General features: G+C 44.3%; 1 protein-coding gene across 3 annotated transcripts; it reads left to right on the top strand.

Moving 5' to 3' along the window:
• The first annotated feature begins 3,675 nt into the window (after nucleotides 1-3,675).
• Nucleotides 3,676-15,649, top strand: LOC136619996 (dynein light chain Tctex-type 5-A-like). 3 transcript variants are annotated; one of them, XM_066594730.1, is made up of 2 exons: nucleotides 3,676-4,040; nucleotides 14,986-15,649. In XM_066594730.1, exon 2 carries the CDS (start codon nucleotides 14,993-14,995, stop codon nucleotides 15,560-15,562), a length of 570 nt encoding a protein of 189 aa, XP_066450827.1. In that variant the 5' UTR covers nucleotides 3,676-4,040; nucleotides 14,986-14,992; the 3' UTR covers nucleotides 15,563-15,649. The 3 variants fall into 3 exon arrangements, with proteins under 3 accessions (XP_066450827.1, XP_066450826.1, XP_066450828.1); XM_066594729.1 differs by having other exon boundaries at nucleotides 3,676-4,036; XM_066594731.1 differs by having other exon boundaries at nucleotides 3,676-3,831.
• The last annotated feature ends 5,677 nt before the right edge of the window (nucleotides 15,650-21,326 follow it).

A 21,326-nucleotide genomic window follows, 5' to 3' on the forward strand; every position in this document is an offset into this window, starting at 1 on the left:
ACCCGGCGTGGAATTTCCGTAACTCGCTATGTCTTCCTCCTGAATATAATTAGTGTGTAATCTCTAGGAAAATGTAAAGCTTCCTGTAATCCCAGCATTCTGCAGGAAGACTTCATCGCCCGTGCGTTCCTGCAGCCTCTCTTGCTGTTGCTTGCTACAATAAATGTTTGACTGGCCAAAGCGGCTCCTTCTCCCCATTATCATTAAGTGGTTTGATATAATGATGGGACAATATCCAGTATTACTATTTAGTGTTTATACATATGTGTCTGTATATGTATAGTAAAATGTCATCATTCCCAGCAGGAGAAACCACGTAGTATGTAGTTATGATACCTTTTAATGGCTAACAAAAATACATGATGTTACAGCAAGCTTCCAAACCTATGCGTGGTTCTTCTGGTTTAAAGGAAATAGATCCAAAGTGGCATGCATATTTATACACACACATTTATGACAAGGCACAGCCATGGATGTGATTGGTTTGCATCAGAAACACAAACCTTTTTAACTAAACACTGATGAGGGAGTGAGAGTTTTATGGTTCCTGAATTACTGTTGGGGGGTGGTGGGGGTCACCATGTCAGTATGCAGGAAAGAAGGGCCATCTAGGCACTTAAGAGCAACAGGGAGATCACCATTACGCCTGCAGCTAAGGGTGGTGCTATAATCCTCATGAATACATTAGGCTACATGAAAGAAGCAGACAGACAGACAGCTGATGGACACCAGATACTACACCAAACTGGATCAAGACCCGACGCAGAAATATGTGAGGGAATAGAGAAGGGTCATCAGAAGTCTACCTGTGGGCTCCACAAAACTTCTGGACTTGATACTGGAGAACCCGAAGGAAGGAACATTCTACATGCTTCCTAAACTACACAAAGCTGGCAACCCAGGGAGGCCAATTATCTCAGGTGTGAAAACCTTCACTGAAGGAATCTCAGGATGGGTAGAAGGTGTCCTCAAACCACTGGTGAGGAATACAACCAGCTACTTGCAAGACACCACGGACATACTGAACAAACTATCAACCATAGATCCCCTCCCCGATAGCACCCTCCTGGCCACAATGGATGTGGAGTCCTTATACTCAAACATCCCACACAAAGATGGATTGCCTGCCTGCCAGGCGCACCTTGAGACCAATTGGGTTGCCTCTGAATCGGTGTTATAACGCACAAGATTCATCCTCACACACAATTCCTTCTCCTTTGGCAAAGAGATATTCCTGCAACTCACCGCAGAGAAACCCACAGTAAACACGTATGCTTATGTATGTTTGCTGGGTAGGAGTGGGGGGTTTATGTACCCATATACATTAATGGGCAATTTTAGTCCAGGAATATGGACCAAAAGAGGACATGCTGCAAATTTTGGTCTGTGTAAAACATGCACGTCTGATTCTACCAATTTTGAATAGTCTGTGAGCTGTCTATATTGAGTCAGTAAAAAATATGGACTGAATATGGCAGAAAAAACATCTGCGTGTTTGTGTCCTATGGGGCTTATTCCCACATCTGCGTACTTAGCCCGCATGCAGTCCATGTTTGCAACAGGCTGCAGATGGACAGTACACGGAACTATTGACTTTAATGGGGCTTTTCATACAAGTGATTTTTTTTTTTTTCATTTTTACACGGACCCACAGTATGTGCAGAAAGAAAAAAACACAGCTTGTCCTGTATTTGTCCATATCCTAGATGAGAATAGGAAGCACAATGTCCAATGCCAACTCGGCTAAGACAGCATGTAGACCTGAATCTCAAGCACAACTCTCATACAGATGTGGGAATCTTGCCCAAAGAAAATACTTGAATCCCATTTCTCTCACACTTTGCTTTAGTACAGCAAGTTTATTGAAGACTTATAATAGGACTAGAACACCAGAAGAATAACTATAAATGAACCAAAATTGTTACAAGTCTTCTGTAAATAGGCTTGAAGCTTCATAATAAATGCCTTGAATAAAAGTCGGCTATAAAGAGTATTCCATAAAATAGAGCGTCAAAGAGATTAATCGGTCACCAATTGTGGCAGTATCGATATCAACCATGGCGCCCAATTTAAACTTCCAGACTCCATTTTTTCATCTCCCCATTGCAAAGCAAATTTCCGAGAAGAGCATTGCATGGCCTATAAGGCCTTATGTCCATGGGGAAAATCAGGCCCGCTACGGATTCTCCATGGAGAATCCGTAGCGGGTCCCTCCTCCCCCGCAGACATGATGCTAAAAAATGAGAATAAACTTACCCGCAGCGGTCTGTGCGTGTCTTTCTTCCGTCGCGGCCGGATTTTCTTTCTTCGGCCCGGCGGATGTGCTTGGCACGTCGGCTGCATGTCACGCGCATGCACCGGGCACATCCACCGGGCCGAAGAAAGAAGTTTCCGGTTGCGAAGGAAGGAAGACGTGCATCGCCCGGAGCAGGTGAGTTTAATTCAGGCGCGGGTCTGCCGCAGATCCGGACAGCTTCCATAGGCTTCAATAGAAGCCTGTGGAGACCCGCGCCTGAATGGAGCATGTCCGGATTTTTTCCTGCACGCGGGACCCGCGCCTGCAGGGAAAAATGACATCCGCAAGTATTTAACTACCTGCGGGTGTCTAATGCATCCCTATGGGGAGCGGAACCGCGTACGGGAGAAACGCTACGGATTTTAAATCCGAATTTGCCCGTGGACATGAGGCCTAAGTGTTCTTGGCGATCTAAAAAGATAAATAATACACCTCCCAATCGGCATCCTCTCCACAATGTTCACTCTTCTCACAAATTACAGCTATGAAAAACCCACAATAGTCACAATTCCAGAGAGCTCATAGCAATTCTTCAATTACGCGGTAGTTGCCTTTTACACGGGTCAAGAATCAACAAATAGCATGTTGATTGGCGTCCTAGTCTACTGATCACACCAGCAGAGGAACGTTTGCCCCCCTACATATATCATTCATTGGCAGTGAATACCCCTGTGTACACGGGGAGAACGTTCTGTTGAAGAGTTACAATCTATTATGACAGCATAAAATTAGTATGAGCTGATGCTCGGGCAATCAAATATTTGGGCCCAATCATTGGCTCGTGAATGGACATCGCTGCATAGGAAGAAACTCTGAATAGGGCCCAATTACAAATGGTCTTTCATAGAAGATAAAATCTTATTCACAAGCATGTCAATCAAACTATCATGGATTACATGTGTTGACTAACCGGTTTCACAATTCTGGCTTTGGCACTTGTGATATTTCAATTACTCAAGGCCACAACTGTCAGAATAAATTCAGCGTGTGAAATTGTGCAATGTAGCTCTACTAAGATAACGAGATTCAGTGTAAAGCTATCTCTTGTGGATTTCTTCCAGATTAGCTGTAGATTTTGCCCCTTGCAATGATCCGGAGTAAATACTTTGATAATCTGCTGCTAAATCCACATATAACACATTTGTGCAGATGGAAATTTTCCACTGCATGTAAAATCGTAAGTTATCTTGTAAATGAAACTGTGTGATAGCGCCTGGGGGGTAAATGGTTAATTCTGTTTGCTAAGTGCATAGGAGGGAGCAAAAGGAGTTCTTGTGTATTTCTACGAGGACCTGGAGCTTTGTGATAAGGGTCCTCGTTGCCTCATCTGTGTGTTTTGGAGCCTTCTACAATAACATGACTACAATATATGGCCTGGCTGTTAGAGGAGGGGATGAAGGGCACCGGGTCTCATGGCAACATCATAAAGTTGGTAAAGCATCCAATTGTGGGAGTGGACGGCTTTATTTATTTCCAGCTAACCAAACAGCCTGGAGTCAATGTAACAGAGAATTTCGAGGACTGCAGAGGACAGGGTAAGAACCGCAACAAGGCAAGAAAGTGGATAAACAGAAGCAGAGCAGAAGAAGAAAGACAGATTGACAGTAGTGGGAGAGAACTGTAGGGGCTCCAGATTATGGGAGGATTTGACCGAAAATTAAGCTGCAGACCAACCAGAAAATAACCACAAAACACCTGAAGAAAACAAATTTATTTTCTGAGAGGTAGCGATCTCATAAGGTTGGTATGTAGAACCTGAAGACGTATGAACACCTGCACATTAGTGTTGTCTATATAACTAGCGGATTACCCGGCGTTGCCCGTGTATTTTATTTTTAGGCATGAAAAGAATTTAAATATGTGTGTGTGTACTGATTTAATATATTAGTATATGAGGAGGAAGAGGACATCTGTGTAATATATTAGTATATGAGGAGGAACAGGACATCCGTGTAATATATTAGTATATGAGGAGGAACAGGACATCTGTGTAATATATTAGTATATGAGGAGGAACAGGACATCCGTGTAATATATTAGTATATGAGGAGGAGGTCGTCTGTTTAATATATTGGTATAGGAGGAGGAGGTCATCTGTGTAATATCTTACTGCATGAGGAGGAGGTCGTCTGTGTAATATCTTACTGCATGAGGAGGGGGCCGTCTGTGTAATATATTGGTATATGAGGAGGAAGAGGACATCTGTGTAATATATTGGTATATGAGGAGGAGGTCATCTGTGTAATATCTTACTGCATGAGGAGGAGTTTGTATGTGTAATATGTTGGTATATGAGGAAGAGGTCATCTGTGTAATATATTGGTATATGAGGAGGAGGTCGTTCGTGTAATCTTAGTATTTAAGGAGGAGGCAGTGGTCTGTGTTAGATATTATTATCAGAGGAGCAGGAGGTTTGTGTAATACTGGAGTAATTAAAAATCCAAAACTCACCGACTTCCCCTGTAATTTTTGTTGTCAATAGCAACCAATCATAGCTCGGCTTTCACTTGTTATACTGCTGAGGTAAAATGAAAGCTGTGCTGTGATTGGTTGCTATGGGCAACACAGATTTCTTTTTGGACAGCTTTCATAAGAGTGGGTGCTGGGCTCATTTCGGTGTGGTACATAGTGGCTCAGTGGGAAGCTGTGTGGTAGTTGGAGCAGAGGAGGAGGTTGTCTGTGTAAGATATTATTATCTGAGGAGCAGGAGGTCTGTGTAATATATTAGTATTTGAGGAAGAGGAGGTCATCTGTGTAATATATTAGTATTTGAGGAGGAGGCCGTTTGTGTAATAGATTAGTGAATGATGATGAGGAGGTCGTCTGTGTTAAATAAGACTGTGAACTAAAAACCATCTGCTCAAGTGCAATTCCGAAATTCCCTTCTTCCCCTCCCCTCCCTGGGGGTAGTGGGGCTCTCTTTCTCCCCCCCACACACACACACAAATTTGTCCTCATGGGATGAGTTATATATGTAACAAGTTTGGTTGAAATTGCTCCAGGCGTTCATGAGTTATGATGGCACATACACACATACATACATACATATATCCTATTTTATATAGAGAGATGAGCAGTGATGATTATATTATGATTTACATGTAGTATAACAAGCAATGTCAATAAGGATGCCTAATGCACACGGCCGGATTTCCGCCGTGTCAAAGCTAATATTGAACCTAATAGCTCAATGTACATGCTGTGGAATTCCACCACGGAATTCCGCAGCATGAAATTACCCGCGGCATGTCCTATTTGCTGCAGGTATACGCGCGGACGGCTTCCATTGTAGCCAATGGAAGTCGCCCGTCACGCTATACTTCCGCTGTAGCACAGCGAAAATATAGCGTGAATACGCGCCGCGCCCACCTCCGGCGGTGTCACATAACACCATCAACGCGTCATATGACACCGCCGGTGAGTCATGTGGGACTTCGGGCAGCGGATCCGGAGGTAAGTATGGGGTCTTTAGGGGGCGCCGTGATGGAGTCCGCTGCAGTATTCCGCTTGCGGAGCCCATCACAGCCGTGTGCGTAAGGCCTAAGGCTGGGGTCATACGGGACGTAATTTCAGCGGAGTTCTCGCGGAATGACCGCACCGAAAAAACGTGAGATTTCCATGGGATAAGAGCAACTTCAAATCCACGGCCTTTAGCTGCGGGTTTTGGAGTGATTTCGCCATCGGCATTCTCCTGCGGCTTTCTCTTCCCATAGAGAGGAGAGAAACTGCTGCAGAAATGATAAAAGAATTGACATGCTGCGGAATTGAATTCCACGCTGCATGTCAGTTTTCGTGCGGCTTGACCACTCTGCTGGCTAATCCCGGGATTAGGAGCCGCGGGCAGAATTGCCATGCGGACTTTCCGCATAGAAATTCTGCGGCAATTCCGCCCTGTGTGAACCCAGCCTTACAGTGCGGGTGGAGGTCTGTCATCCTCAGTAGTTCACTTTTTTGTATCCATTCAAGGTTTTTTTATTTACAGTGAACTAAAACCCATCAATATTATACTTGTATTAGAGGATTGCATATGAGTATTACATGTATATGCATAGATTAGATTTGTATCTAGACTAAAGATTTAGGTATTACCGTTAGAGATGAGCGAACGTGCTCAGCCACGCCCCTTTTTCGCCCGAATACCGCGATTTTCGAGTACTTCCGTACTCGGGCGAAAAAATTCAGAGGGCGCCGTGGGTGAGTGGGGGGTTGCAGCGGGGAGTGGGGTGGAGAGGGACAGCGAGAGGGCTCCCCCCTGTTCCCCGCTGCTACCCCCCACTCACCCACGGCGCCCCCCGGCCACCCCGAGTACTTTTCACTCGAGTACTGAAGTACTCGAAAATGGCGGTACTCGATTGAATAATTACTCGAAACGAGTACGTTCGCTCATCTCTAATTACAGTGCGTCCAGAAAGTCTTTAGAGTCTTTCTTTTTCTTACATTTTGTTATGTTTTAGCCTTATGCCGTAATGACAAAGCAATGTTAGAAAAATCTTTGGTAATTTTTTACTGACAAGTATTCACACCCTGTACTCATTACTTAGTTGATGTAGCTTTGGCAACAATTATAACCTCCAGTCTTCTTGGGCATGATGCCACCAGGTTTGAACACCTGGATTTGGGAATTTTCTGCCCTTCTTTCCTGCAGATGGATGGGGATGTCTGTGGACAGCCATTTTCAGGTATCTCCAGAGGTGTTTGATTGGGTTGAAGGTGTTTATTTAAGCTCTGGCTGGGCCACTCAAAGACATTCAGAATAGTCCCTAAGCCACTCCTGTGTTGTCTTGGCCGTGTTCTTAGGATCATTAGCTTGTTGGAAGGTGAACCTTCTGCCCAGTCTTAGGTCCCTTGCACTAGTTGAATACTGTGCTCTTGGGAACTTTCAGTGCAGCAGAAAGTTTTTTTGTAGCCTTCTCTAGATCTGTGCCTCCACACAATCCTGTCTCTGAGCTCTACAATAAGTTCTTTCTTCCTAATGGCTTGATTTTAGCTCTGATATGCATTGTGAGCTGTGACACTTTTCAAATGATATCCAATCAGCTGAATTTACCACAGTTGGACTCCATTCAAGGTATAGAAACATTTCAAAGATGATTAAGAGAAATAGGAAGCCTCCAGCAATTTCAAATGTCATACCAAAGAGTCTGAATCAGGGGCATAACTAAAGGCTCAGGAGCCCGGGAGCAAAAGTTCAGCTCGGGTCCTCCCCCTTCCCCGCCTGTACCTGTACCCATACATAATCCATGCAGCATACAGCTGCAAAACAAACTTACATACATGATCTAACCCTTTGGTATAAGCTTTCCAAACATGACTCATTTTCTGGACTATGTGAATATTTCTTTGTAGCCCCTTAGGTCGGGCTCCCATGAGCATATGATTACCACGCAGTTCCGTTTACAGTTGCGAGTAGGAATTACGTAATACGCGAGCACAAAAAAGAAAGCAGCATGTTCTATTTACGTGTATTACGCGTGAGAGAGCCCATTGTTCTCTATGAATGCGTAATCAACACCACCCATATGCAATTACATTGGAAGGATATGGGAAATATAAAAAAAAAAACTAAACAGGTGGACTGCACATGATAGCGTCCGTGAGATACACTGTCATGTGCAGTAGAATTTCACTGCCAAATGCAGCAACAGGACTGATCACTTGCAGCTCCACAGCTGGCTGTGTCCATGTTTTTTATTGCATTTTTTAACCACAATTAAAAAAACACATAAAAAGACTGGATTCTGTATTGAAAAACTACATAAGTTTTTAAGAAACTGCATACACTAATAAACCTGCATGTGGATTTAAACAATACATGAGGTTTTGATGCATTTTTTTATTGTGTGCAATTATATACAGGAGATCCCCAGGTTATATCAGCAAGGTCCATATCACTATTTACAGAGAGATGTACATATATCTTCTGTGTACAGTGATATCAGCCATGCTGGTGTAAGGCCGGTTTCACATCTGCGTCGGGACCTCTGGACGCAGGTTATGTCGCAGATCCGGCTCAAAATACTGGAAGAAAAAAGTGGTGCATTCAGTCCTTTTTCTTCTTTTTACTCACCTAGAAGAGTTGTCTGGCTCCTTTCTCCAGCCCCCTGCAGTCATCTTCAGTCTTCTGGAGGCCAGGGATTGAAAAATTCCCACCCACAGAAAGCGCTGCCTCTGATTGGTCACAGCGCCCAGCCAATCAGAGGCAGCTGCCAGCTGTCATTGAATCACAGCTGAGCGCTGCCTGTGATTAGTCACAGCGCTCAGCCAATCACAGGCAGTGCTCAGACATTCAATGAATGGCTGAGCGCTGCCTCTGATTGGTTGAGCGCAGAAATGACAGTCAGCGCTCAGCTGTCATTCACTGGCTGAGAACTGCCTCTAATTGGTCACAGCGCTCAGCAAATCAGAGGCAGCCCTTTTTAGCAGGCAGGGATTTTAAATCCCTGGCTGCTGAAAGAACTTTAGAGCAGTTCAGGAGGAGAAGCGGCTAGACGCACCTGAGCAGCGGCGGAGAGGTGAGTGTATATATATTTCTTTCTACACATTCTAGGGATGATTTTTCAGGGAAGGGCTTATATTTAAAGCCCTTCCCCGAAAATCACTGCAGGGGTTGCCAGCAGCCATTGCTTTCAATGGGGCTGCAGAAGCACCGGCCCCATTGAAAGCAATGGGAGAACTTCACGCAATGCTGTCACAGTGTTCAATGATGAGGGGAATTCCCACGAAGATGAAAAAATCCTCGGGCACAGCCAGAACAATGGGTGAAGGAAGACATGTGATTGTCCTGGGGGAGGTATAGGGTAAGTCCACAGCTGCTGATTGGCCTCCTTTTTCCGCTGCCGTCCTTCTGGCATTTAAGCTCCCTGATGCCTTCATTTCTCATCTGCAAGCGGCGTGCTTGTTAGCGGTGCTGTTGGCCTTCTGCCATGTAAGCTCTCTGTGGGGCTCCTTTGGCTGCTGCGAGCCCCGTTGTTGCTAGCATTGTGGTCATTGTGGGTGCGCTGGGCTACCATCTCAGCTCCAGAAGGTGGCAGGGCCGCTTCAGTCCCCCGCTGTGACTGTCACTGCTGGGCTCCCTGCAATGTCCCCCGATATCACTCTTACCCCCAGGCTCCCTGCAATATCTCATGCCATCCGTGTGCCCCAGAAAGCAGCCCCGCTCTCTGTCTAGCTGTTCCCCAGCGGCTGTCAGCCGCTTTCTTGACAACAGCACTCTGACCCTGCGCTCCTTTACCCAGCTGGCTCTTGCGCCGCCAGCAACAGCACTTTCACCCTCCATGGCATCGCTCCGATCCGCATATGCAGGAGTGCTTCTCAGCTACCTCCTGAAGCCGGCTCCGTCAGTCCCGCTACTCCTGTAACCCTAATCCTAAGGCTAACCCTAACCCTCCAGCCTCAGCAAACCGCCACCCTTGCCAATCAGAAGCTTGGGGGCGTTAACAGGGCAGATACAGTCAATCCCTATGTCTCCACCCATACTTCTGGTGGAAACAAGATGCACTAGTAACGTGAGCGATTATACAGGTAAAGTGAAAAATCACACTGCAATGGTAAAGTGTTTCTCCGGGAATACATAAACAGCTCCTAGATAACCATCACTAGAGCGGCTCTAACCTGTTATCCTCATCTATGATCAGGAGCATCTTTACACTGTGCGCCCCCTGCAGGCCAGATCCATGATCAGCGCTCAGGGTTCCGTAGGGTAACAATGAGGATATAAGAAGGTTAGAGCGCATGTAGTGATCAGCTATGTATCTGCTATATAAATGCTACTGACATATAACCAGAGAATCCCTATAAAGCCGACCAATTACACTGGAGATCTCCTGTTCTACATATACAGTTTCAGTATAGGGACCCATCTGATGAAGGAGCCCTGGGGGGCCCGATGGAAAGAGAAATGTCATTTACATCCCGCTCTGCTTATTTAGTGACAATACTGAGTGTAATTGGAAGGCTTTGTCCATTGCAGCTTGTCCTGTATGGTCAGTCACATCAGGGTCAGAACTATCTACTTATCCTATAATACAGTCACAGAAACATTAACAGGATACAATAAAAGCTTATACAGAACATGCTACTATTATCTCAAGCAATTAAAAATACATTATACGTTATTATATATACAATGTACATAAATACAATGACATTAGCATTACATTCATTACATTGAAGTACATCACATATACACATATTCATATAAGTATACACATTATCAGTACAAACAATATGTGCATTAAATATATAACATGAATACATTTGTGGATATAGATTATATATACAGACTAGCTGATATACCCGGCTTCGCCCCAAGTTAATTTGGTACTGGTGTTTATCTGGTGTTCACACGGAAAATCTTATGAAGTCGTGGTTACTTTAGAGTACAAATAAATTCAGATAAGATAGATTTAATAGTTTAATGGGAAATGAATTTCTCAAAAACGCCTGCCTATTACCTGAAGTTAAAGGCCTAAAGGTAGCGTGTGTGCCAAAAAGAACTTTCCTAGGCTTTATATATTTTTGAAAAAAAAACCCTCTCTCATAAATCTCATTTCCTGCTGATTTTCAGTGCAAAGGCAAATAGAAGAGATATTTTTTCATAACACACAGATCAGTTAGATTCCTCCCAGTGTATATGCAGATAGGAGAGAGATTTATCTCAGACTGTATGTGAAAATGTCACCCCACAGAATGCCCACCTCTCACATGCTGCTCATAACACCAGATCAGATAGATTCCTCTCAGTGTATAGGCAGATAGGAGAGAGATTTTTCTCAGACTGTATGTGAAAATGTCACCCCACAGAATGTCCACCTCTCACATGCTGCTCATAACACACAGATCAGATAGATTCCTCTCAGTGTATAAGCAGATAGGGAGAGATTTATCTCAGACTGTATGTGAAAATGTCACCCCACAGAATGCCCACCTCTCACATGCTGCTCATAACACCAGATCAGATAGATTCCTTTCAGTGTATAGGCAGATAGGAGAGAGATTTATCTCAGACTGTATGTGATAATGTCACCCCATAGAATGTGCCACCTCACACATGCTGCTCATAACACCAGATCAGATAGATTCCTCTCAGTGTATAGGCAGATAGGAGAGAGATTTTTCTCAGACTGTATGTGAAAATGTCACCCCACAGAATGTCCACCTCTCACATGCTGCTCATAACACACAGATCAGATAGATTCCTCTCAGTGTATAAGCAGATAGGGAGAGATTTATCTCAGACTGTATGTGAAAATGTCACCCCACAGAATGCCCACCTCTCACATGCTGCTCATAACACCAGATCAGATAGATTCCTTTCAGTGTATAGGCAGATAGGAGAGAGATTTATCTCAGACTGTATGTGATAATGTCACCCCATAGAATGTGCCACCTCACACATGCTGCTCATAACACCAGATCAGATAGATTCCTCTCAGTGTATAGGCAGATAGGAGAGAGATTTTTCTCAGACTGTATGTGAAAATGTCACCCCACAGAATGCCCACCTCTCACATGCTGCTCATAACACACAGATGAGATAGATTCCTCTCAGTGTATAGGCAGATAGGAGAGAGATTTATCTCAGACTGTATGTGAAAATGTCACCCCACAGAATGTCCACCTCTCACATGCTGCTCATAACACACAGATCAGATAGATTCCTCTCAGTGTATAGGCAGATAGGGAGAGATTTATCTCAGACTGTATGTGAAAATGTCACCCCACAGAATGTCCACCTCTCCCACGCTGCTCATAACACACAGATGAGATAGATTCCTCTCAGTGTATAGGCAGATAGGAGAGAGATTTATCTCAGACTGTATGTGATAATGTCACTGCACAGAATGTGTCACCTCTCACACTCTCCTCATTTTACCCTGAAAGGTAACACCCCTTTTTATTCAAATTTCCTACCCAGACTGAAGGTTGCAGCCCCTTGTTATACTTAAAGGCATACTCCATCCCAGCAGTCCATGTCCACTTCCTTTTGTACTTTACAGCCTTTCAATACATACAACAGTCAGTTTTATTCTTGTCAGTATATACTCATATTTCTAAATGCGTTTTGTTTTGCTGCGAAGATAACTCTCTCATATATTGTGGGGTACAGATATGTTATTAGTTACATAATATAGGAATGGTCATGCCAAATTTCAACTTTGTTCAGTACAGATGTGAGTTATTAGTTACATTACAAAGGGGGTCACTTACTTTTATGCATAGGATTGAATAATCAAGTTGCAACCCTTTAAATTTCCAATATTTAGTACACAAAGAATGGTCATGGCAAATTTCACATTTATGCGGGAAAAATTTGTGTAATTATTTGTTGCATCGGGAAGTGAGAGAATTAGATTCCGTACGTAAAATTTGGACACTAATTCCTTTGCGCTAGAATTGAATAATCGAGTTGGGACCCTTTTACTTTTCCTATTTTGGACATAATCTATGCTTGTGTTAAATTTCATGTTTCTACGACATCGGGATGTTGGAGAATTAATGGCGAGTCAGTCAATGAGTGAGTCAGTGAGGGCTTTCAACTTTATATATATAGATATTGATGTGCTAATGCAGTAATGCAGTACACACAAACATTAGGAAAACGGAACCCTCGCCACAGATGTGAAAGCAGTTTAACTCATGGCAGAGATGCTTTTGTTACTACAAGTAATTATTAGGACATTATAGTACCAGTGGTTCTGGTGGCGCAATGCGCCACACAGCTGTGCTACATGGTACATGCATACATACAGCTCTACCTGCATACTGCACCCCACACATCACACACACAGCTTGGCTCCTCCCACAGCAGTGACATCACCACAGGTCCTTTAGCTCACTGGATCTCTGTGGTGGTGGTAGGTTGTTGTCTTCTGTCAGGACTGCTGAGTTTTGTCTTCTGATATTTTTCAGATTGTTAATTTTTTTTGAATTTTGCACCTTTTATGCTGTCACATCTTCCTTCTTTTTTGTCAGCTGCCGGATGGGGTAAGGAGACTGATTCTGTCCAAAGCCTGCCCCTAACAATATACACTAGTAATTATTAGGAAATTGTAGTACCAGGTACTGTTTCTGGTGGTGCAATGCGCCACAAAGCTCTGTTACATGTTACATCCATCCTGATTCCCAGACATTGCACAGACAGCTCCGCTACATGCATCCTGACCCCAAACATTGTACACACAGCTCTGTTACATGCATCCTGACCCCACACATCACACACACAGCTGTACTACATCCATCCTGACACCAACACATCAAACACACAGCCCTACTCCATCTATCCTGATCCCCATACAGCACACACGCACAAATCTGCTACATCCATCCTGAATCCCACACATACACAGCTCTACTACATCCATCCTGATCCCCACACATTATGCAGACAGCTCTGCTAAATCCATCCTGATCCCCACACATCACTCCCACAGCTCTGCTACATGCATCCTGATCCCCAGACATCACACACACAGCTCTACTACATTCAGCCTGATCATCACACATCACAAACACATCTCTTCTACATCCATCCTGACACCCACACATCACATAACACAGCTCTACTACATGTGTGCTACACACAACTCAAACAGCTGTGCTATATGCATGTGTGATACACACACCACACACATGCACAGCTCTGCTACATGCATGTCACAAACACCACACACAGCTGTGCTACATGAGCATGTCACACACACACCACACACAGCTCTACTACATGTGCATGTGATATACACAGCTCTGCTATATGCACGTGTGACACACACCACAGCACACTGCTGGTGTCTGCTGCAGGTTTTTTAATAAAGTGAAGCACCACCTTTGATGATGTCACTGTCATGGGATCAGTAATGGAGCTAAGAGACGCTAACGCTAACTGATTATATGACAGTGACATCATCACAGGTTCTGTAAGCACACGGCTGATGTCAGGCTCTACATGTTTTATGCTGTAGGACCTGCAATGACGTCACCGTGATGTGTTCAGGGCAGAGCATGTAACTCACACAGCACACATGGACTCACAGACAAGTGGTCATTAGCACCAGCACCAAGGAAGAAACATGGAAGCAAAACATAATGGAGGGGTACATTCATACGTAGTGGGAATTTCCACAGTTGAAAATTCCATTGTAAATTCCACAGCATTTTTGTATAAAAATCTGTGTCAAAACCCGCACCTTCGGATTTTAATCAGGAATCAATTGCGTATCCAAAGCTGTTTTTAGCAGTTACCATTCACCCCCTCACCTTGCAATACATCATGCCCCATCACACCTCACCCAGCAGTTTCCAGTGAGTGCTGGTCAGGTGATTTGGAAGTTGCAGCACCTGACCTATGGCTCAGTGCTCACTAGACTTTGCCAGGTGATGTTTGACTTGAGGGGATGTAGCTGCCAAAATCAGCTGTGGATACGCATGTGATTCCTGGTCACAATCTGCACCAATAGTGTAAATTTTGATGCAATTTCTTATGCAGAAATGCTGCAAAATTTGCCACTGTGGAAATTTCATAGCATTTCTGCTAAATGTGAATGGACCCGAAAAGTGTATTTTTTAGGTTAAAAAAACCTGCAAAATAGTTTAAAACCGCTATTAACAGCATTTCTGGACATTTGGTATATGAAAATGATTTAGAAGTTAACCCCTTTAACCCCGCTGTTATTAAAAATCTTATTTTACAGTTGAAAAATGGAGCAAGCCAATGAAAGTGAGCTAAAACGGTGGTTTACTTCTAAGCCGAAACAGCACCAAAAAAGGGGTGAAAGTGAAGCCTTCAGATCATTAGCAGTGACACCAATGCTTGCCAGCTGCCAGAGGAACCAAGAGTCCGGGATGAGACGAAAACCTCAGGTTAATGGTAAATCCAATTACCAGTCAAAGCATGTTGTAGAATACAACTCCGCTGATCCAGATTTTGACCTCCACCCTCGGCCTAGTCGAATCTTTTCTTCAGAGGAAGCATCAAGAGTTATAAAGTCCATCTTAGATGGAGAACTGCGAGACTGTGCTTACGAGGCCACGGGGAGCTGGAGGAGAGCCATGGAGCTTGCAGAGTTGGTTAAAGCAGCTGTGAGGGACCTTGGATATGAGAGGTACAAGCTTGTCTGCTATGTAGTGCTGGGTCCAGTATCAGGAGGAACCATGTGCTGCTGTAGCAGAAGTGTGTGGAGTCCAAACTCAGACACGTATGCAGAATATCTGTTCCAGAACCAGTCTCTTTTTGCACAGTGCATTGTGTATGCTGGATACTATGAGTGAGAGAAGCAAGGTAATATGGGTACTACTGTGTGTTCTCAGCCCTGTAAATATACTGTAAGTGTCACATTTATTTCAATAAAGGAAGATAAAGGAATATATTGTATCTAAATTATTTTTGAGACATCTTTTGCCCATGTAGAGTAATGTCTGTACAACATTCCATAGGGACACCCCGGACACTTGAAAAACGTGAGGAGCTGAGAGGGTTAAGTGTTGGCTTGTCACTTACTGTGCTCCTCTTCCCAGAGGGATGACATGCAGCCAAGGCCAGTGGGGGATTACAGGACACCGTTGACACCCTTAGGATAGGGAATGCCAATAAACAGGATGAGGGGGGTTTTTGTAGTTGCCACGGGTGATGCTACCGTTCCCGCACACCGGTATGCTACGTGGCAGAGAATAACCACAGACACTGTTTTATGGTACCTCGGGTCCCCAGGAATGGTTAGGGCCCGGTATAAACTTGTAATAAACTTTGGCAAAACAATTATTCACAACAATTCAGGTACAATTCTTCATAGTGCAGGTAAGAAAAGAAAGCCAGAGGTCAGGGAGGAGGATACACAGGATGAAACCTACAGTCCAAGTTATCTGTCAGCTACCACTCCTGGATTTGGAGCACTCCGGAGGAGGAAGAGGGATAGGGTCACTCCGCAGACACTCTGCTAACAATTATTGACTTTTAGAGTTTGCACCCCGCACTAAAGATGCGTGGGTGTGACGTGTAGCATGCGTCTATGCAGTGATCCTAACTGTGGACAGCGCGTAGGAAAAACCTGTGACTTTAAATTAGTACCTCTGCACTGGGTCTTGCCAGAAAAAGTAATCACCTACACGGCTCTCTCTTAGGCTTTGGGCTCACTCCACTCACATTCAAGATGCAGTCACTACGGGATATCTCTCCTTCTCCTCCATCTTCACCACAAGGAAGCTGAAGGTGCTTCCATGTGGCTCTGTGTTAGGTGGTAGACAAGATGGAAGACACAGATTGAAGACCTTTTCCCGCTTTCAGGCACTCTTATTTATACCTTCTCTCATACCACATGACATGACAAACTGATACATTTACAGGCAGACTATGATTTTATTCGAGTTAAAGGGGTTGTCCCGCGCCGAAACATTTTTTTTTCTTCTTTTCATAGACCCCCCGTTCAGCGTGGGACAAACCCAAGGGACGTGATTAAAAAAAAATAATAATTTTACTTACCCGAATCCCGTCTCTGCAGCTTCTTTCTTCTTTGCAGCCAAGATGGCCGCCGGGATCTTCACCCACGATGCACCGCGGGTCTTCTCCCATGGTGCACCGTGGGCTCTGTGCGGTCCATTGCCGATTCCAGCCTCCTGATTGGCTGGAATCGGCACACGTGACAGGGCGGAGCTACGCTATGATGCGTAGAAGGGGGCGGAGCCAGAACGCCGCTCGTGCCGAGACCGAAGAGAAGGGAGAAGACCCTTCTGCGCAAGCGTGTCTAATCGAGAGATTAGATACTGAAATTAGACGGCACCATGGCGACAGGGACGCCAGCAAAGGAGCAGGTAAGTGAATAACTTCTGTATGGCTCATATTTAATGCACGATGTACATTACAAAGTGCATTAATATGGCCATACAGAAGTGTACAACCCCACTTGCTATTGCGGGACAACCCCTTTAACCTTTCAAGCACCGCAGCTGTCCAACACACATACTAGAAATGACAGGACAAGCTTTGCACAGTGCATCCACACAAGACATACATGTATAACAGTAATGGAGGGGACCAGGATGATGTACTGAGCTACTACATCTGCAAGTAAGAAACTAACTGATTTTTCACATGCAAGGGAGCGGAGGCACTCACCTCCTCCACAAGTGGCGCCATCCTTCCACAGCCACTCCAACACTGTTCAGCAGCTACTTTCTCCCTCCCATGAAAGGAGATTAGCGGTGCACGAAAAGTGGACGATGGCCACGCGTTTAGACGCAACACTTATCGCTCAAACGATAGCTTTTTAGCGATTTTTGAGCGATCATCGCTCCGTGTAAATGGGCCTTTATTCTGTCTCTGGTATTTATCTAATTGCAAATTAAGTTCACCATGTCTGTGCCCTCCCATGTGATCATGTGTATATGTTTTTATATAAATACGTCTTTAGATTTGTTCCATTATGCCTGATGAAGAATCCTAAGTAGGTCTGAAAGCTCGCTATAACATCATGTATTTTTGTTAGCCATTAAATGGTATCATATCTACAAGATTACTTGGTTTCTCTTACTGAGAACAAACATACTTATGACAAAGCTGCATGAGACCCTGTTAGTAAAACTACAATGCATGTCTTTTGTACACGTGCTACTTGCTATGCAGACAACACTACTGTGTAAAAAAAAATTCAATACTTTCACAAGTGCAAAAGAAAAATCACTTTTCATTCAGTTGATAACTTATCCTAATCAAGTGTCATCAATAGTAATGGCACTTGATTTGTATATTGACTTCTGATTAGAGATGAGCGAACGTACTCGTTTAGGGCGTTTTTGCACTCGAGCACCGCTTTTTCCGAGTAACCGACTACTTGGGCGAAAAGATTCGGGGGGCGCCGGGGGTGAGCGGGGGGGTTGCAGAGGGGGGTGGGGGGGGAGAGAGAGAGAGCTCCCCCCTGTTCCCCACTGCTACCCCCCGCTCCACCACGCCGCCCCCCCGGCGCCCCCCGAATCTTTTTGTCCGAGTAGTCAGTTACTCGGAAAAAGCAGTACTCGAGTGCAAAAACGCCCTAAACGAGTACGTTCGCTCATCTCTACTTCTGATACCTTTGTTGGTATCTCTCTGTATAAAGTATAGGAGAGGTCAAGATCTGTTGGTACCTTGTCTATTTAGTTATAAAGTGCTGCTGTTTCTTTTTTGTAGTAGAGCTTTTGCATTAGTAGTTCTCATGCATATTTCTTGGTGCACATTTGAGCGACACTTGCTAATGTCTGCCCAGGGAGAGACGGCAATTGCATTAGAAGAAAGGTAAGACAAACTGTACATGCTCAACCACTGAGCAAAAAACTACCGAAGAATGTGTCCAGTAGCAAAAAAAAAAATTCTGTTTTTTTTTTCCAAAAATCGCACCACTCTGGTCCATGGGCAGTGTCTGGTATTGCAGTTCAGCACAATTCACATGAATGAGTAATGATAGTTTGAGTGACAGTTTTGAGCGATCATCTTTGCATAGTCTATAGCAGCTAATTAGCTACTAAAGAGCTATGCAGGCGGAGCAGGACACCGCCGCTATCACTCAGCGAACAATACAGCTGTTTTGCATAAGCAAACGGCTGCATTGTTCTCCAGGCTTACAGCTCGTGTCCTGCTGTGAACTAACAGTGGGACACGAGCTGAATGAATCTTATCAGCGCTGCCGACTGTGATAATAGCCTGCATCGCTGATAAGAGTTCATAGTTCTAGTTTTGCACGAATCGTGCACGAAAATTGCATGATGTCCATGCATTTAGACACAACGGTCATCGCTCAAAAATACATTTGAGCAAATTTTGAGTGAGAATCATTGTGTCTAAATGGGCCTTTAGTCACTGCTGAACCACAAGGGCAGAAGTGCTCAGTTGGGTGCTGTGCTCCGTCAGATATGATTGGCTCTCCTTAGCGTGCATGAGTCCGTGTACTAATGACCCCAATGCTCCAAGGAGAGCTCAACAGAGCCGATTGCAGCCAAAGGGGACTAGCGCTCAGCAGTCAGACGGTTTTTGAAATTACATTTACTCTTTAAGTGAGAAAATCCCTTTAAGGGGCCTTTTCACTGTACGGAATTACGCCGCAGGACGCAGCCAAATCTGCAGCTGTGGTATTCTACATCAAAATTTGCAGGTCTAACTGCAGATTTTGATGCGGAATTGCAGACAGGTTTTAAGGCATTTTCAATTCTGCATCAAAATCTGCAGGTAGTCTGGATTTTCATGTGGAATTTACCACGGCTTGCGATGCGTCCTGCAGCATATTTCTGTCCTGTGTGAAAGCTCCCTAAAGGGAAAACAGCAGGTCTTATGAGCACTTAAAAGACAGTCTATAGGCTTATAGGACAGAGTATTGAAGTCATGGGTCTGCCCTTGCCATCAGGTCTGGGAGCCTGTGCTCGGTCTGAGAATCGGACTCACTTCTGCAGTCATTGCACGCATTATTTCTATAGATGTGCGTGTACTGATTTGCAGAGATGAATTCTGAACAAGCATTGACTTCTAGGGCTGATGGTGAGCAAACAGGGAGGTTGGTAAATATATGTAAAAAAACTACACCCCTGATGTCAGCGCCCCCTATACTACGAGCCCATAAACTTAGTTACAACCTGATAGGTTCACCTTAAAGGGTCATGTCCACGGGAAAATTATATTTAGCGCGGGAGAAAAAACGCAAATCCGCATCCCATAGGAATGCATTGACCATTCACGGTTAAATAGCTGAGGATGGTATTTCAAGTGATTTGCGGATTTCACGCGTGGGAAAAAAATGCTGCATGCTCCATTTTAATGCGGATTACGCAGTTGGAAGCTCTATCTCAATTGATCTTCGCATAAAAAAAAGACAATTATAGTGCATCCGCAGCAGAAATACGCACGAACCTGATTTTCCCCATGGACATGACGCCTAAGGCCTCTTTCACATGGGTGACAGCAATATCACATCTGTGTTCTGTACGATATCACTGCGTTTTCTTTCGGCGATATCACGATTCTGTGTCGCTACAAAGTTGTGCAACTTTGCATCGCTCTTTTGCCAGGATTTTCGGGGGGGCTTGAAATATAAGGAGTTTGCTCTGATTGGTTCTTAAGCACTGCGACTCAGCCTATCATGGCAGCGCTCGATGAACCAATCACAGCCATTAAATGTGATGGCTGTGATTGGTTCATTGAGCGCAGCAGGGATTGGCTAAGCTGCAGTGCTCAAGAACCAATCAGAGCCAGCGCTTCCTGCAGTCCGAGATTTTGAACCCCTGACCATGAAGCGCTGGGGGAAAACTACAAGCATGAGCCAGACAGCGCCTCTTGGGTGATGTATTGTGCTTTTTGTGAAGCATGGGCTTCACATACATGCGATTTGTAGCACTGTCGCATCGCGAGAAAATCATATGATTTTGTCGCCTGTGTGAAAGCGTTCTAAAGTCTAGATGATGTGATCTAGGCTGATAACTACTAATGTTCTCTAAATTCATATGTTTTCAAAACTTTAAGGATGTGCATGGATTTAACAAAGCTCATTCAGATGTATGGAAGAGTTAAAGAACTTTTTGGCATGCGTGACAACACTGTAGTCTGCCGGCACGTTATATTGTTCACAATAGGACAATAGCTCAGCGTTCGCTTTGATGAATTCCATTCCTCTATGTTCCATATTTTTACACCTCTGGTATTATTCCCAATTGCGGGAAATGCTAAGAATACAGGAAAACCTTCCTATTAGCAGGTATGGCCAACTAGAGGGGTGCGGTATAAGTAAAAATATTCTGAATGCACTTTGTTTTGTAATTTTACAGGAGAGATTGACCTGTATTTGCAGGTAATTAGGAGGATAAAGTGTCAACAATATCTGTATGCTTTTCTGTTGGGCTGAGGTATATTGCAATGTATGATATCACTGTGCTTACAACGCTTTTTCAGACCCCGGTGACGTCCCACCTGTCACAGTATCCAGTCTCATGCTCTGAGGGTTATTTTCAGTGGGTGACGTGTCACATTCAGATGATGGGTGACATTCCTTAGTATACAGACTGACGACAAGGTCTGCGACGAGGA

Source organism: Eleutherodactylus coqui, chromosome 3 (assembly GCF_035609145.1).
Source record: "Eleutherodactylus coqui strain aEleCoq1 chromosome 3, aEleCoq1.hap1, whole genome shotgun sequence".
In the NCBI taxonomy this organism is placed as follows: Eukaryota; Metazoa; Chordata; class Amphibia; order Anura; family Eleutherodactylidae; genus Eleutherodactylus; species Eleutherodactylus coqui.

Coding starts and splice junctions, on each gene's coding strand:
- LOC136619996 (XM_066594730.1), top strand. CDS start 14,993: ATGGAGCAAGCCAATGAAAGTGAGCTAAAACGGTGGTTTACTTCTAAG.